The 19,011-nt window shown below is 36.9% G+C and overlaps 3 protein-coding genes across 5 annotated transcripts in view; 1 reads left to right on the top strand and 2 right to left on the bottom strand.

The window, feature by feature from the left end:
• Positions 1-10,292, bottom strand: arl5a (ARF like GTPase 5A). The gene is made up of 6 exons (XM_039655418.2): positions 9,884-10,292; positions 3,697-3,757; positions 3,051-3,198; positions 2,891-2,974; positions 1,887-2,038; positions 1-511 (listed from the first exon to the last, which is right to left on the bottom strand). Exons 1-6 carry the CDS (start codon positions 9,927-9,929, stop codon positions 463-465), a joined length of 540 nt encoding a protein of 179 aa, XP_039511352.1. The 5' UTR covers positions 9,930-10,292; the 3' UTR covers positions 1-462.
• Positions 10,293-10,905: 613 nt separating this feature from the next.
• On the top strand, positions 10,906-14,172 carry tsn (translin). Its single transcript, XM_039655416.2, has 6 exons — positions 10,906-11,177; positions 11,493-11,586; positions 11,669-11,765; positions 11,859-11,974; positions 12,057-12,136; positions 12,439-14,172. Exons 1-6 carry the CDS (start codon positions 11,112-11,114, stop codon positions 12,664-12,666), a joined length of 681 nt encoding a protein of 226 aa, XP_039511350.1. The 5' UTR covers positions 10,906-11,111; the 3' UTR covers positions 12,667-14,172.
• Positions 12,874-19,011, bottom strand: part of arhgef49 (Rho guanine nucleotide exchange factor 49) — a 31,162-nt gene continuing 25,024 nt past the window's right edge. For all 3 annotated transcript variants that reach the window (XM_089133260.1, XM_089133259.1, XM_039655415.2), the window contains 3 exons: positions 18,163-18,740; positions 17,454-17,599; positions 12,874-16,456 (listed from right to left, as the gene is read on the bottom strand). In XM_089133260.1, coding sequence (XP_088989386.1) covers positions 15,652-16,456; positions 17,454-17,599; positions 18,163-18,740 — 1,529 coding nt within the window. In that variant the 3' untranslated portion in view covers positions 12,874-15,651. The remainder of the gene's footprint in view (positions 16,457-17,453; positions 17,600-18,162; positions 18,741-19,011) is intronic.

Below are 19,011 nucleotides of genomic sequence, written 5' to 3'. Positions count from 1 at the left end.
TCATGACAGATAAAAACACTTTATTTAGTTGTATTTTACATGAGTGCAGTCTCCCGTTGCATGGTAATGTGTCTCCTCAAGCCAGAGGGGACAGAGAGTCAGGTGCAGGCACAGGCACAAGGTTAATGAAAATACTGGACTGCACACACTGGGCAACACCATGTCAGGTAGATGGGTAAAGCAGCGACGCCACTCCAGGCAGGGATCCGCTCAGCCAGAGACGAGTTCTCTTACTCACCATATTCCTTTTTCAATGGCCATCCGTGGAGAAAAACACTGGGTTTATGCTGTCTCACAAGTCCTGACTTATTTTAGTGAGTTAGTTACAGATTGTTCATTCACAGTTCTCAATAATCTGTAATAAATTAATCAAACGAGTTCTGGTGACGTCGCCGAGTCACCTTCACAGTGAGCGACACCCGGTGGGAAAGACAGAGAGAGCACACTGGTGTGAGTCTGAGGTCATCTTACTCGCAGCCGTGACATCATCCATTCTAGACCCTGGCAGAGCCTGCGGACAGGAAAGAGACATTCAGCTCGGGCAGCTAACAATGCTCCTATTTTCTTTCTTTCTCTAAAGAACACAAAGAAATACATTTGTGCTTTCTGCCTGTTAGTCAAGGAAAGGCCTCTGAACTAATGACCTTGGCCATAAAATGAAGTGCGTTTTAGTCTGTTCAGTAAAATTCAATGACCGCTCATACAATCCATTATGAAATCTATAGACTTTCTGAATCACATTATGGCCTTTTTTAAGGCAACACATTTTAAATATTATTTTCTGTGCAACCAGTTATCTGTATGTGTCCACAAAGAAGTCAGAATGGGATTAGAAAGGTACAATTTGAATTTGCTTTACTGATACATTGTGAAATTCTGCATTGGCATGCAACATGGTTTGTCAATGAAAGCATATATTACTGCCACATGAGAAAAAAAAATCATGCTTTGGTACATCATAATTGAGAGATTAGTTAAAATTACAGAGATAAAATCATTATGACAGTCAAAATGATCTAGTTAAATTTATGATTGCAACTTTTTGTCATAATTATGATGTAATATAAAATAATGAGATATTTTCTCCTCATAATTTTGTTTTACACGAACTGACTTGCAATATTTCTTTTCATGTCTTAAATTGAGTGCAAAAGCAAGAGTTCTTATCTTCTGAAATTTAACCACGGTGAAATGAATAAATTAATGAAAATAACAAACAGCGATGTATAGAGAACAAATGACTGCCAATCATTTGAATAAAAACATGGAGACAATTTCTTTTTATTAATAATTATTTATCAATAATCATGCCTTTTTAAAATAATAATAATAATAATCATCAAGTGTTTCTGATAAAGTGAAAAACAAGTATTCATAATTCTAACTTTGCGCACACACTGATTTGTTTGGTAAACATCGCATCCCATCGACATGTTGAACATGTAATTGCTAAAGTTAAATATTTTACATATCTAAAGCTCAAAATTGATGCAAAAAAATTCCAAATTTGCAGATGTGTAACTTCTGTGCAACTCTCCATAGAAAATGAATGACTTCCGGTTAATAGGCTGTTGTTTGTTGAGTGCAGTGGAAAGGCGGCTAAAGATGCAAGATTCTTGAATAATAAAATACAAGCATGGACTGGAAACCAAAGGACATGTCTGCATTTGTCTGACAGCAATTGCTGTCTATGCAACCCTTAGACGCCTAATGCTGATTCATCACTTCTATCAGTGCTAGGTCTATATTCAAAATGACAAAAACAGCAGAAGTTTACACAATCTGTGACTCATTAGATCATTAAATCGACTGAACATAACATGGAAATGGATCTTTGTATGTACATGTTTGTCATGTGGCTCTGTTGTAGGTTTTTGTGACCTTACCCTTCTCCAGTGAGGGCGCAGCAGGCCTGGATGTGCCACTGATGGTCTTTGATGGAGGTAAGCTGAAGACTCTGAGAAATCTCAGCAACAGTCATACAACCCTTCACATCTTGTTTGTTGGCGAAAATCAACAAACCAGCTTTTTTCAGATCCTAATAAAGAGAAAAGAGGAAGTGGGATCAAGAAGTCATGACACAAAAGAGCGAACCAGACAGTCTCAGTACAACCTAGGAGTGGGCGATATGACCAACATCTTATACCATGATACGAGTCATTTTATTTCACGATAACAATTTTCAAAAACAATAAAACAAAGACACAAATGAAATAGATATACTTGAAAAACTTCAAGCTCTAGAAATAAGAAATACTACATGAATTGTACTATAAAGTAATGAAATGCATAAAAAACACTACATAGTCTTCACTGTGAATATTAAATATGCATTTATTCTTACATGTATTCTGTTGATCGATTAACATTAATGACACAGATGACAGCAGGTATATTTGGAACCAATATACTTGTTTTCTACTTTCTCAACTGTTTCAGTTCACTCAAGACATAAATGACTGCGTTTACTTGCAAAGACGGTCATTTTGACATATGACCGTCTTTGCAAGTAAACGCAGTCATTAAAGCCCAATTTTGTGGCAAAAAGAACTCAGTTCAGTGCTCACAGGCATAATGAGCATCGGCTTGATGTTCGCCATCTCTCAGACACCATCTCTTTGACAGCGTGCAAATATAGTGAAACGTTGTCTTTCTCTACTTGCTGAACACAATCAAATGATAAGCTTCCGTGACCGTGCAGCACAGCAATGTCACATGATAAGCGTAACCGTGATATAGACGATGGTCCAAAATCTCTACCAGTTGACACATTTCTACCAGTTAATCATGCCTACCGGTATATTGCCCACCTCTTGTATAACCCCTTTAGCATGTGCGTGTATAAACACTCATGCAATACCAGTTCTCATACTGATATACAAATACTCACCTCATGGGCTAACATCCTGTAGAGCTCCTCTCTGGTCACTGAGATTCTCTCTCTGTCTGTGCTGTCCACCACCACGATCACAAACTACACAGGAGAAACAAGTTAATGCGACACAGCTTTTTCGCTTCAAGATAACTTTACAGTTGTCTTAGGTCACTACCTCTGTGTTAGTGTAGTAAGTGTTCCAAGAGGAGCGCAGTGATTCCTGTCCTCCAATGTCCCACATCAGGAAATGAGTATTATTGACCACAATCTCTTCCACATTGCTGCCTATGGTGGGTGAAGTGTGCACCACTTCATTCATAGAGCTGGAGATTACAACATCGACATGAGCACAAAATGAACAAATAGGACAACACCATAAATATGAAAGCACTATAAAATGAGGCTGTAATTTGCATGATGTATTCAAGGCATCACGTGTAAATATATAAATGTGACAAAGACTTTTATAATGTTTAGTGGTCCACCAATTTAGTTTTTATTAAAAGCCAATACAGATACGTTGCTGATATCTTAAGCCCCTTTCACACAAAACGTTGCTCCCAGAAAATTGCCATATGTAGCGTTTGAGGGCCCCTATATACCATTTGTGTGTATACATACATACATACATGTGTGTGAGTGTGTGTATATATATTTGAACAGTACGTTCAAAAGTTTTGTGTTGTGAAAAATACATATACAGGGTTGGGGGTGTGCCATGTTATGAATAAAGCAAGCAAATTACAGCCATATAATGTTATTATATTATATTATAAAATGAAGAAATAACTGTTTGATTTATAACTAAGTGCAATACTTACAACTGATAAAGTATGGTGGTCTTTCCTGCATTGTCCAGCCCAACAATAATGACTTTGTGCTCTAGGGCAAAAACAGAAATACTGTTAAATATTTTAGTTAACAATTTTCATCATACCCAGCATTGCAGACATTCGTCTTTGATTTTGAATGTTGTCTAAATTAGCTAGAATATGAACACACAATACATCCATGAAAAGTACTTTAAGCGTGAGAAATGTGTCATCTTTTACACAATAGCAAGGAACAGGTCAAAAGAACAGAATAATGGCCAAACCCATAGTAAAATATGCATGTCAAACTTGTTTGGCTGGAGACCAATGGAGCCAGTGCTGCCCTTACAAGCATGTTTAACTACCTACATTATTACAAACCGTGTTGTATGTTATAACAGAGTACGCTTTCCACGTCAACCTCATTTCAACTGAGCTAAACAATTGTAAATTTGACACAAAAACGCCTAGACCTATACTGATCATTCGGATATAATGATACATATAATAACAACAACAACAAAATAGGAAGAAAGCAATTTACAAGTTCTGAAACATTTAATTTTTTACTAATTTCTATAAATATAAAAAGTGCTTTATAGACTACTGGCATTAATTAGATTCAGATTATTTTATTTAATTCCCATGTCAGCATTCAAAGCTATTTACATGGCAAAAAAAAAAAAAAAAAAAAAAAAAAAAAAAATCAATGACAAAAAATACAAATAACATCTAAATACAATAAAAACAAATTCAACAACAGCAAGTCATATTATTCCATTTTTTTTTATTTAAAAAAAATCCCAAACTGTTTCAGGCATAATCTTATTAAGTGAAGGTGAAGTAACTTCACAAAAGAGCATTCTGCTTGTATTAAGTTCCAGACAATCCAATAAAATATGTTTGACAGACATCTTACAAAAGGAAAGGGAATCTTACAAAACATGCATAAAGTTGGGTCTTCACCTTTAAGTAAAAAACCATGGGTCAAACTTGTGTGACCCATACGACATCTGGTGCCACTTATTCAATATGTATCGACTAATAATCAGTCTGATATCTGAGGGAAGAATTTGACATTCATTAACTTCCTGATTAAGAGATTCCTTAGCAGTTGCATCAGCGCATTCATTCCCTAAAGTCCAACATGGCCTGGAACCCAGCAAAAGATAATACTGAAGACCTGATTTAGTATATAATGTCCATTGGTTGAAGGCAAGATTTCAAGTCTGCAAAAATTATAGAACCCTTATATATGTATTTTCAATATGTTCCAAAGCTAAAAGTAAAGCACATGCTTCAGCAGAGAAAATTGAACACTGTTTTGGAATACGGATTCTATAGCATTGATAGTCCAAGTAACAGCACCATTGCTGCCGTTACACCATTTTCTACCTTCGAACCGTGAATATAGGTACGTGTACATGAAAAGGGAACTGGTTTCTCCATATTAGAGTGAGAGCTTCAATCGTCTACATTAATTCGACTAATATATTGCCTAGTACACTTAAGCATACAGCTGTATAATCTGTATTATTGTAATCCAACAGAATTTATTGCTTCTTAATAAACCACACACTTTAAAAATGAACTCTTGCCCAGCATCTTGGCAATGCATCTCTATTTTATTATTATGATGATTATGCTATGCGGCACTATTATTAACCCACTTTCACACTGCAACCTATATAATCCAAGCTGTAACTAACTCCAGATATGGCTGTTTGCACCTGCAGACACGTCAGAGGCACTATAGGTGACGTGGTAATACAAGTGTGTGTAAAGGTGGCCAAATAGTTTCCACAAGAGAAGACAATGCTTAGTTGCAACCGAACTTTGCATACTGCAGTTTATCATGCATGACAATAGATGACAAGCACATGCATAGCTAATGCAAATATCTCAATCTAATTTAACTGACTGCCACATGCAAAAGAGCCAGAACTTTTTTCAGCCCCACTGTCCACAAAAAGGTCCAATAGAGGTTTAGGTTTGATATAATATATATCAGACACCTTTTTGTCTTTATTTTGTGAAATTCAAAACTTATTTAGCTAGAAATAAACTCTAGATAATCGATGCATGTACAATTTTGATTAAAAAAAAAATGGGTTTAACATGAGTATGGGGTACTGTTTATCCCTGTTTGCACCAAACAGAAGTTCCAGTCGTGTCTGACAACTGAATATGCTGGAGTTGGTTTCTGGATGAGCAATGAGTATTTTTCTTCAAACCCTCAAATTAGGCTTTCCGACCTCAAGACTCAAATAATCTCTACTTATCTAGACTAAAGCTGTGATCCTTGGAGAGTCTTTGGCCACTCAAAATATCCTTCTCACCAAGGATTTTGTCATATTTATACTCCTATGGAACAGGAAGTCATGGCTGGACAATGTCATACTCCAAGTCACCCTGGTGTGCTAAAAATAAAAGTAAATGAAAATACTTTCTAAGGGTGCCAATAATTGTGGCTAACATGCATTGAAGAAAAACTCCTCCACTTTCAATTGTTTTACTTCAATGAATGGTTACAATTTTGTGAATTTTTTTAATGAAAGATCGAAAAGGACAAACAATACAGAATTATTTTTCACAGCTGCATTTGCTCATATATGGTGCCAATAATTCTGGAGTTGACTGTAAATTAAAAGATGCCCTGAACTTGAAGTTGATTAATGGACAATAATATGAATGGGAGAATAAAGAAAAGAAAAAAAAACTAAAGATGAAAGACTACCTCTTACCTAGTCAACACCATGAATGGACTTGCAGCTTGAAAGCATCAGGTATTCAAGGACATTCAGACACCCATTCAGATGTGTTCAAAATGAGTCAACTTACAAGTATATACACTAGATAGACCACAGTCTTTGTTGAGGACATTGGCACTGTTTGATTAAACTGAGATAGAGACAGCTTTCAAAAGAATATTTTCTGTAGATATGTTAGTCTTGCATCTTCTCAGATTCGCCCATTTTAATTTGAAAATAATTAACAAATAAGAGTAAAAGCTCAATCAAATAAAAGTATTCTGAAAATTGATGCTTTTCACAAAGACACTTTGAAACTGATGACACAGAGTAGATATAATCATGTCAGCTACGCTTTTACCAAATAGGGTCCAAAGGTCAAGATGTATTGTAAAGATGTGCTTTAGCACTTCAATTAAAAATGTTCTTTTTCTCATTCCTTGTATTCACAAGAACATACAAAATACACTGAAACCAAGTCCTTGTCTTGTAGTAAAAAAAAAAAAAAAAAGATCATACATGAGTTGTGTCACATTCAAACGTAACAGTTCTGCTGACATTTAGATTTAACGAGGTGGCTAAAGTCACATGGTTCAGGAAGTCTCTTTCTTTCTAAACTCAAAGACAAGAGAAGTTCAACAATAAATGTTTTTTTCTCAGTACTTTTAACGTTCACAACCACAGCACATTAAATAATCTTAACAACTTCACAGAAAAATAAAATAAATAACAATGTTATCTGTAAATTACTGCTTTAAACTAAGCTTTTACAAACTCTAAAAACAGTGGAATTTGATGTGTATCATTTTCAGACCATTCTAGTTTGCTTACAAATATCAAGTCATTAGTGCAATTTCAACTAATCATAACCTATATAACAGGCCAGGCAACTTCAATATGTGACATTCACATTATTTGTAGAAATTACAGCACCAATTTGCAATAACTCACAGAATTGTTTTTATAAGGCATAAACACATGTACATTATTATGTATGTAATACATAATGGCAACAGTACAAAGTAGACAACTAAAACAAAAAGACAAAATAGCCAGCTCATCACAATGCCCTTATTTATCAAAATTGCGTACACAAAATTTCCAGCGTACACCCAAAACCACGGTGACTTTGAGATTTATCAATATGGACGTTGGCGTACGGCACGCTCAAGTCTGTGTTTATTTTTGTGCAACATGGACTTCAATGTTTCATTTGTTTGACTTTACCAAAGCATTTGTTGGCAGATATTAATTCAGTTGCGAGCCTGTGCGCTTTACCTGACGTTTCAGGGTTAGGCCCAGCAGGTGTGCACGGACTGGGTTCAATAATGAAAGGCTTTCAATGACCAAAACATAATTCAGACTGACAAAATAATAAAAATTCTTCTTTTAAATAATAATGATAATAATAATACAAATAATAATAATAACATTCTTCTTCTAAATAACAGTAAGCGTCATTAATAACAAAAAAAAAATCATAATAATAATAAGAATTTTACAAATTGTCATGCAATTATTAATGTGAATGAATGGTACTCCACATGACATCATCATCACCACTATTGTACTAATTGTTTCAAAACACATGCTGTAAAAAATGCATTGTAATAGGTCATTTTGGGGCGTTTTATTCTAATGACGATCGTTTTCAGCCACATAATTTATCAAGGGCAGGTATTACGTACACCTGGATTTCAAAGGTATGCAGAGCTTCATAAATCAGGCGGTAAGAGGAGTGTAAGCATAATCTTCTTTTGACAAAATATATGCCCGTTTCTACGCAAGAATGATAAATGAGGGCCAATGTGAGGTTGCATTTACAGTGTCAACTTTCAAACATTTAACCTAAAGTCATGAGAAACATTTCAAAGACAATCTTAAACTCAAATTCTCAAAGTTCGTTCCTTCAAAAGTTGAATACTAACCTGTACAAGAAGGGACATGAAACTGAAGAATAAAAAAAAAAAATCAGAGGTAAAAAAAAAACAAAAAAAAAAAACACGTATAAAGCTTAGATTCCACCCATTCACATGCTCTGTCTGATTATATCATCTTATCAGTCCTGTCTATTCAATGAAATGTTTTGAAATAATTTTAAGCAGTTTTGTGTGCAGAAACAGTGAACACAACGAAAAGATGATGAAACTACTTTAACATAGATTTAGGGGTGATTTACATTTTTTATTTATAAATTAGCCTAATACTTTTAATCTGCAAGGGTACACTAAATTAATCAAAAGTTACAGTAAAGACCTTTTTAATGTTACAAAAGTGGAAATATATACCTAAATGCAATGCAGCCTTTGGCCTTGGTCAGTACATCTTTTTTCAAAAACATTTTTTTTTTTACTACACTACATAAAAACAAACAGAATTAATACAGACTGATGGTACTGCATCTGACTGCAGGCAACAACCTCTACATGCTCATGTTACACGGCTCACCCATATCACAATGATCTATTCGGCTAATGAGTAAGGTGAGAAGAATTGAAAAGAAATGTTCCACTGGGTTATGTTGCACTTTGCACATGCTCAGTACCTCATTCACAGATGTACGAGTCTTTCAAACAAGATTATGCTTTATGAATATCCCACACCATTTATTATAAATGAGAGACCACTGGCTATCACATGGACGTTGTGTAACAAGAAATGCTGACACAACTCCAGCGCTTTGAGGATTAAACCACTGTCAGAGACACAGGCTGACCAGTGTTGCAAAATGCCCAGCATGCACATATCACAGAGGAAAGAGACACAAATGATCTAGCTAAAAAAAAAAAAAAGCAAAGAGTGCTGCAATGGGTGTTTCACTTTTGCATTCTACTGGTGCATGTTAATCTATACTCAGTGCTGATATTAGGTTTTCACATTTACTTTATATTGATATGTCCTTACTGGTGAGTTATGTTTGATCAACACCAGACGAAACACATAAAACCAAACACGTATAACATTAGGGGAATACAATATCAATATTCTACGGTACCCACAGCAAACGTAAAATTTGAATAAATACATATCCTGCCAAATTTAATCTTACATGAGAATTACATGAGGGTGTCAGTGCTTGACACGTTACACAACAATTATCTATTGGTGAAAAATAGAGATATCGAGGCTCCATCCTACACAAACACAGAGACTGACCCTGACAGTAGTCTCAGTCAACACAACAGCCAGTCTGAAACCATATTAGCCAGTTATTGACGCCTTTCCGACTGTTTTAATGTAATGACAGTCGTTCACATAATATTTTTACCTTGAAGAATGTATATACAACATGTTTATATTTATTTAAATCGTATATTCGCGCCAGCGTCGCTGTTTTAAAGCGAAACTAGCAGTTTAGCAAACACTTGCTAGCTAATAAAACCCATATCGCAGGTCAATGTTTAAATAGAATCCAAATATGTTTTAAAACATACTGCTTTACGTACCTTGGTGGTTAAAAAGCCTCCATAACTTTGTAAATATGATTCCCATAGCTGATGTCCGTTCTCGGGTAACGCCACCCAGCAGCAGCAGAGACTGAAAATCTATCTGCTAGCCAGCTAAGCTAACAATCCGGTTCAGTACAAAATAGTGCTCACAGTAACAGTTATTCACTCCTTTAATATTATCCCGTGGATGTTATCCATGTCTTGTGCGGATAGGATACCTAAATACTGCATCATTTCAGTGCTGTCATGTCTGGAGGTAACGTTAAACGAAATGAAGGCGTTCATTTGGCTCTGCCGCAGAGACGAGCGTCTGAGTCTGAAACGCTGAACTCAATCAAAACAGTTTACAGCCACGCAACACTGATATGACCGGAAGTCTCGTTCCGCGACCTGTCTCAAAAGCTAGTCGGGAGCCTAGCTGGACAGCACACTTAGATGCACCATTTAGGGCATCTAAAACGCGATCGGCATTTTTGTGCTGTAAGGAAATAATGTCTAGATAGGAAGCACACTAGGTTTTGAGATACAGCCAGCCACACTTGCATGTATTATAAATACGTGACGAGACAGTTGATCTGTGTGAAAAAACAAAACAAAACAAAAAACCAAACAAACAAACAAAGAAGGCAAAAAGGCACAATAGTCTTAATAAATAACTTATTATAAAATCAATTGTGCAACTCCTTAGGCTTATGTTTGTAAAATTAATTAATCGGATCTTTCAAAACTGTCTTTTTAATTAATTGAGAATTCTTGTGACTTGCTGCTTCAGGTCGGTTCTGACTGAGTAACTGCTGTCATTTATTTGTGATATTTGTCTGAAGTTAAAACATGTTTTCCCCCGGCTTGGCAACTTTAAAGTTTTCTACAATCACAATCAAGTTTTTTTTTTTTTCTTTAAAAGTCAGAAGCTTACTTATTTTGAGAAATATATCTAAATTAAGGAAAGCGTTGGGTTTTAGCAAGGCCAGTAGGGGGCGTCCAGGAGACAAGCAAGACCAGAGAAGACGATCATTACATCATTATCATGCGACGAACTAAGGAAGGACAGATGAGAATGTGCATGCATGCTTATGATTTGAATTACAACTGCAGGCTGTTTAGCTCGAGAGGAAGACCATTGATAAATAGTCTCTGTTTACATCCTACTGTGATCTATATAGTGTATATTTGGATCAGCTAATCACACTATACAACTAAAGCGCACAAGAAAACACATTTGAAGATGTCTGTAACGGAGATGTTTAGCTATATCCAAGGCTTTCTGAGCGTTGATCAAGATATCCGAGAGGTAAACAACTGCACTGACACATACACTCGCTTTTTTGCAAAGCAAAATAACTTTATTAAAAATAAATTGGGTTTTAAGAAGCAATGTGAAGTTCTTTTGGAATGTCATGGACTGTCGCAAAACCTCTAAATAAATTATTGCTTTAGTATTTAATTATAAATATAATATGTGTAAATTACTATTAAATTAGACTTGATAAAATGCAACAGCTATCAAAGCCTTGATAGAAAGCTCAGTGGATCTCTTTAGTTTGTGTCGTGTTTAATCCACATGTGCTGTCGGCTGACTCATCTTTCCATGTTCTTCCTTTTTTAGGACATTAGAAAAGTTGTCCAAGTTCTGGAGCAGACGGCGCGAGAGATCCTCACTGTTCTTCAAAGTGTCCATCAACCAACTGGTTTCAAAGACAGTAAGACAAGTTTAAATTCTTGATCTAAGTCTTTTGATTTACACGATGCCTTTTTATAATGCGTTTTCATTCCCTCCACCAGTTCCCAGCAAGTGTTTGAAGGCCAGAGAGCTGTTCTGCACCGTGAGAAATCACACCGGAGAGCTGAAAACTAAGTTCCCTGCGGAACAGTACTATCGGTTAGTGTAGATCGCTCTTTCTTGAGCAATTCCCCCCCATTTTCTAGTGTTGATAATTATATTAAAGATTTACATGTCCTCACCTTTCCCTAGGTATCATGAACATTGGAGATTTGTTCTTCAACGACTTGCCTTCCTTGCAGCTTTTGTGGTATACCTGGAAAGCGAATCCTTGGTTACACGTGAAGAGGTGGCAAAAATACTTGCCAGTATGTAATGTTTATTTATATATTTTCTATAGGCTACATGTGTGAGATTGTTGTAGATTAATTTTACTTTACACTTATGCAGTTGAAATCGACAGAGAAAAGGGCTTTCATTTGGATGTGGAAGACTATCTAGCAGGAGTTCTCATTTTGGCCAGTGAGCTGGTAGGTTTTTTATTTTTCCTTTCAAGTTCATTCAGACTACCAATCTTATAACTTTTATCAATAATATTATACCTGTTACTTTATTTAAACATTAACTTAATATTAACATAAAGTTTAATATACTGTATTAATATAACATTAAGTTCAATATAAAGTTCAATAGGCATAAGCAGTGTCTCAGAACAAGCCATTTGCAGTTTATATGCAATGCAAAGCATTATAGTGGATTTTGGTTGACCTTCTTGATGCGAAACAAATTAAAAGCACATTGTACCTTTGGCATTTTTTTTTTTTTCGTTTAGTCAAGGCTGGCAGTGAACAGCGTGACCGCAGGGGACTATGGACGTCCGCTTAGGATCTCAAACTTTATCAATGAACTTGACTCTGGCTTTCGCTTGCTCAATTTAAAAAACGACCCTCTACGCAAGCGCTATGACGGCCTCAAGTACGATGTGAAAAAGATAGAGGAGGTGGTGTACGACCTTTCCATCCGAGGCCTTGCCAAGGAGCAGGAGACTGGAGGAGAATGAGTAGAGCCGTGGCTGGGATTCTCCACGACTGGAGGAGGAGGAGGGATGGGATGAAGATTTTGAGGCCCTGGTATTTTTTTAAGCCACCTGCCTACCAGGATAGAGATAAGTTCAGGTTTTAGTGGGGAAATCTTCTCTTTCTCACTTCTGTTCAGAGATGTTTTTATGTACAGATGCATTTGTTTGCCTGTTATTTTTGATTGGATGTTTTTTTTTTGGTATTTTTTTACTAGTATTGATTGCTTTTGTCTCGGCCATTTATCCATTGTACAGTCAAACAAGAAAACATTGTTTTGGTGGAGATATTTAAGAATTAATAGAGAGAGAGGGAAACAATGGTAAATGCTGGTAGAAACAGAAGTTATGTGCTTGTGTTTGTTGTTTTCTTATCAGTAATGATGACATCAGGACACTTTCTTGATGTTGACCTAAACGTATATTAGCCTACATACGAGACAAACTGATTCATTAGATTCGGTTTTCTACACTCATAGCACATTTCTTGAATGTAACTGACTAAATCACCTTAATTGTTTCTTGCTAAGGTGTACATGAAGGTAAAATTGATAAACCTGTGCCAAAATGTTAAGTTCCATACTGTAAAGACATCTTGAGTTTGTAGATCATCAGTTTCTTAAAGCACTGGCTTTGGTGCCATATTTACACTAATGTATGTCTCCATTAAAGAGAGCATTCATCCAAGAATAAAAGTTCTGTCATCATTTACACACCCTCCTGTCGCTGCAAACCTGAATGACTAACTTTTGCAGAACACTGAAGATCATGTTGAATATTTTTTGTCCATAAAAAGTCAAAATGTTCTAAGTTTTGGACTCCACTGACTTTCACTATATGATCAAAAACAGTGCAATCAAAATATCTTTTGTGATGAACAGACAGAAGTCCTACAGGTTTGGAACAGCATGAGGATGAGTAAATGATAACAGAATTTTCATTTTTGGATCAATAAGTTCAAAGAGATTTCTTGCTGTATATTTTTGACCACCTGCTTATCATTTTTACTTTTCATTTCATATGTTCCTTTCCCTGTTCTGGCTCTTATGTTGTTCTGGATGTTGTGGCATGCTAAACTCCACCTGCAGATAGTGTCGTATCTGGAAGAGCCTTGGGAAAATAATAATTGTAATAGTACAATACAACTTTCAAGCAAATGTTTTAAAGTGCAACCTGACAGTGCATTTGTTTTCCTTTGTAAATATTTATGGAAATTATTTTCCTCCCTATTTTGTTTGTGGATTCTCAGTGCTGCTCTGCTCTGCGTTGAGTTTTTTGTGGGTGCATGTTTTACTTAAAATAGTTCCTAGTAATTTTCACCAAGGACGCTTTGTATTCTTATTGTTTCTCTAAGCTCAAAGATAGATTTCTATCTGACAGTATTAGCATTTGAAATGTCTGTTCATGTGGTGGTTCAACTGGGAAATCATTTGCTTGTTCAGTAATGCTGTGTAATAAAGATTGTCATTGGGAATAATGAGTTAGTTGAGAGAGATGGATACTTGTCATTTTTAATTGTAATTCACAATATTTTACACAACAAAAAATAAAAATATTAAATTAGGATTTTTAAGAATGGAAAAAGAATTTAACAGCTTGATTGGTCTCAGTTAAAAGTAACATCTCTGGCAGCCTCTTTTAAATGTGTAATGTGGAAGCTATGGTATTTCTAACAGTATCAATGCCGTTGGAAAAACAGTAAATATTCATGTCGAAACCTAAATGCCAAGATCCAGTGATGGCGACATATCTATCCATTAGAATTGACTTTAAACACAGAGAGATTGCTATTGCTCAAGTCAACTGTGGTTCATTTTCTTTTAAAGCTCAAACAATCTTTAAAACAAAGTTTTACGGTAAAGCTTTGTAAACTGCAGAACAATGTCCTCACTCCAGTTTTAGGACCATATTAAAGTGCATCAAACAAAAACAGGTAACATTTAGCAGGTTGTCATAAAGCGCGGTTCGTATATCAATGGGGAAGTTGGAATATTACAGCAGCTGCCAGCTACTGAAAAATAATATTTTTCTCAAAAATTTGACAAGGCCCAATTTTTAGGGAAACGTCGAGGGAAAACTTGAACGAATAGTAGACTCATTTATTATAAAATAAACAAAGGCACGTATTTTATCCCCCTCAAAGACTAAAGGATTAACTACAAGTTTGGGGGGAAAATATCAAACTGAGATTTTCTAATTCAGGATCTGGCCACAGATGGCTTCAGCACAACCATTAATGTGGCAATACTTGATGTTTGGATTGATACTACACCCTCATTTATGGAGAAAACATACCAAAAATGTTTCGTCACATCATCGATCACAAGGATACCAGCTTTACTGCCGCTACATAATACAATGAATATTATTGCCGTTTTGTAAACCAGCACAGTGATACAAAAATGAGAACTGCTCCTGGGCGGCAGTGGAAATAGTTGTTAATGGAAGAGAGAAAGAGGGAATTACAATGGTCCGAAAACAAAACAGCTTTACCCCAGTTTTCACACAACACAGGTTTCCACTCTGTAGTGCATACTAAAAAGTCCGCATAAGGTCCATCCAATCAAAACATGTTCCCTCATGCTTATCACAAAAACCATTTCACAACTGAAAACGTTTCTTCTCAGTCGCAAACTAGTTGTACAATCAGTGTTTTACAAGTGCAGCATTGAGGCACCTAATAAGGCCCTCATTTTGGTATGCCAAAGGGCATTACTTTTTGCTTGACGGTGGATTTTTCCTCGTCCCAAATGTCATTTATTTGCTTTCCACTCATACAAAGTGCCCCTTGCAGTCTATATTAATATTCTGTCTTTTAAATCACAGTAAAACCTTGCAATTTAAAAGTCCATTGGTGAAGGAACATCTAATCAGATCCGATTCCCCCACGCAAATACTGTTTTCTCAACAAAATATTGATTTTTTTAAATTATCGTTTACTTCAGAGTTCCGCTGGGAATGAGGGATGTCTCAGGACCGGCTCTGGGTCGTGTTAATCATAATATTAGGGAGAGCATTGCGTCGTTTTCTCCAGGATCCCAGATCACAAGCGTATCTCTTGATCTGTCGAAACCACTGCTGAGTGCGAGGTTTGTCGGAGGCACGGAAAACGAAGGCCTCGCGCCGGATGTCCAGCACCTCAAAGGTGTCTTCACAGTCGGGGTCGTTGGACACCACGGAGTTCGCCAGACAGATGGGCTCCCGTAACACAGTGAACTTCCCGCTGCTCTTGTCCTTGATGAGCACCAGTACACCGTCCTGCACCGTCTCTGAGGTCTCCAGACTCCCATCGGTCACCACCTCTGCGTTGCGCAGGGTGCGTACCATGAGTAAACCCTGAACGTTCTGGAATTTGAGGGATTTGCTTCCCTTCTTAAGCCACTGGCCATCGGCGGGCTGCGCCAGCTGGAGCGCCCCCTCCATGATGAAGCGTGTGCTCTCTCGTGTCCAGCCCACCGTCTTCATCGACAGCTCTCTCATCTCAATGTTGATGACCTCTCGGTTCTTGCGGCTGTCACGCCGGAAGGAACGCAAAGACCACGTGGCGGTCCCCTCCTGTTTAGTCTTCATGTTAATGTGCTCTAGATGGGACTCCACGCGGCTCTTGGCTTCTTTTAAGCGGGAATAGTCTGGATGACACTCATTAGTGGCCTTGCTGATGCGACTCAGGAGCAACGGGTACTTGGTCACACGCTGAAGCGGCGCCATGAGGAAGGAGCGCAGGTTCATGCGCCTGAGCGCAGTGTTGTCGTTCTGGGACACGTCAAGGAATATCCTGAAGGACGTGAGGGAGGACACATACATGTGACAATTAAGAGAGTTCCTTCTAATGGCATACGCTACTGTTCTATTCATCAAATAATCCTGAAAAATACATATGCTTATTAAGCAGCACAGCTGTTTTCAACCCTATTAATAGTTAGAAATGTTTCTTGATTAGCAAATCAGCGTATTATAATGATTTTTTTTTTGATCCACAAAAATAGAAAATAGTTATTTTAATTTGTAATAATATTTCACAAAATTACTGATTTTACTGTATTTTTAATCAATTAATTTCATTTTAATTCATTAGGAGATTGCAAAGTAGTGAGCTACAAATCAGATTTTCAGTGTTGTCATTAAAGATTTAAAACACATTAGCTGGGCACAACAAAAGATGGGCAGATGGCAGAGTAGCCAGTGTGCCAGGATTCCAGGCTAGTGCCTAGCTAACTGTCACTTGCCTAGTTGGTCCCAATGCATTCATTGATCACATGTGACTTGTGGGTGCAAATGTTTTGTGCTGATTTAACTATGATTTAACTAAGTTATCTTATTGAGTGACATAACGTGAAGGCCAAGTTAGTGCACACACATTCATTTATATGGCATACACTAATGTTTTATAGTGTTCACTAGCTAGCTATCTAACATGGTGTTAGGATAAGTTGAATAAAAAAAGTAAACTATCACATTATGCCTTTGATTTCCAGCAAAAGTTAGTTGGAAATCATCACTGTATAATTTTCAGCTATTATTGCAAAATCATTAAAAAAACAACAACATTATATTAGGCACAGGTGGTAATAATGGTAATTTGACACAGTATTACAATATTTTATAGAAGAGCCGTGGTTAGAAATACATTTGAAAAGACCTATTAACTAACAATCTACTTGCACTGCTGATGCTTAACTCCTTTTATTTGAAAACCCTGAATGGCTTTGCAAAGAAAGAGGATAATCTACAGTACTTATTAAAAAAGAAATTAGAGAAAGTAATATGTGTACCTAAGAAGCTCTTTTTCTTTCTCCAGAGTGTTGAGCATGTTGACAGATGTGGACTGCTGCAGGCAGTAGGTTTGAAATGCTGGAAGCATGTTGACAAACTCCAAGAAGATTTCTCCAATGCACACAGTCTGCAGGTCCTCATCGCCCTGTATGAGGACAGAAAATGCATTATTGTGAATAATAAATCATATTATAACATTATAAATCAAAGTAATGACCGCCGATGTGGGTTTTTCAATGCAGATATTAAGAGAGCACAATGCAACAATGCAAGTTCGCTACAATATTTAAACAAACTGTTTAAAAAAATGTAGGGTTGGTACAAAATCCTTTTGTTAAGTCTCTTCTGCTCCAAAGCTACATTTATTTGATCAAGAATACAGTAAAAACTCTGATATTGTGAAATATTATTACAATTTAAAAAAAAAAACTGTTTTATATTTTAATATATTTTAAAGTGAGTCACATGATCAGAAATCGTTCTAATACTGTATACTGATTTGCTTAAGAAACATGTATTATTGTTATCAATGTTGAAAACAGCTATGCTCCTTAATATTTTTGAGGAAAATATTTTTCAGGGTTATTTGATGAATAGAAAGTTCAAAATAACAGCATTTATTTGAAACACAAAGGTCTTTATATAAATGTTATATATAAATGTACTGACTGTTTTGATCAATTTAAAGCATCCTTGCTGAATAAATACCTGATCAAACGCCTGATCAATGCTGTCCTGCAGATGCTCTGTAAACCTGTCATTGACATCAATGAGCTCTTGAACATTGCTAAAGACCACGGCCAGCTGCTCTACTGTGAGCAGTCCTGCACTCTGCATGGGGCAGTAAAACTCTTCCTTGATGATGCGCAGGTCCTCTCCATAACTCGACTCAGTGTTGAGAAACTCCAGGATGGCTTCTTTGCGCTCGGTGCGCAGCTTGGAGCAGCGTTCGCACATGCCCTCCCCGTGGGCACCCTCTTTGTGTCCGCAATCGGGGCAGGGCTGCTGCACCTCCCAGGTCCTGAGGGACGGCGTGGGTCTCCTCCAGCCCCGAGCCAATCCAGGGCCGATGCCGCTGTCCACGCGTTCTACCTCAGCTCCGGCACTGTGGCGGGCACGACGGGGCTCTTCCTCGTCTTCGCGCTCATCACTCAACCCTACGACACCACTGTCTGCGCTCAGGCTGCTGATGGTGCTCCAGCGGTGCTGTGCTGTGCGGCTCACACCCAGGCCCCTGCTCCTCTCCTCACCTCTGGGCTCCGAGCGGCCCCTGGCTGTGCCTGGCACTGATGACAAGGAACAAACAAACATCAGGAGATCAGCTCTCAGAATTTCATAACAACCCTTACACTAAGAACTTTGTGATAATCAACAACAACAAAAAAAAGTCTAATTTAATAATTAAAAACACTTTAAATTGTCAGTTTTTAAAGTCTAATACATTGAAACAGAACAGATAAATATAAATATTTTAATATTTAAGACAATACATTTGAGGTGTCGTAAACTTTAAACAACCCCATAAAGTTATACAATGAGCCAATACTTATTTGGCAG

Source organism: Pimephales promelas, chromosome 7 (genome assembly GCF_988280905.1).
Source record: "Pimephales promelas chromosome 7, fPimPro1.hap1.1, whole genome shotgun sequence".
NCBI classification, from domain to species: domain Eukaryota; kingdom Metazoa; phylum Chordata; class Actinopteri; order Cypriniformes; family Leuciscidae; genus Pimephales; species Pimephales promelas.
This window is presented reverse-complemented; position numbering and strand designations above follow the sequence as displayed.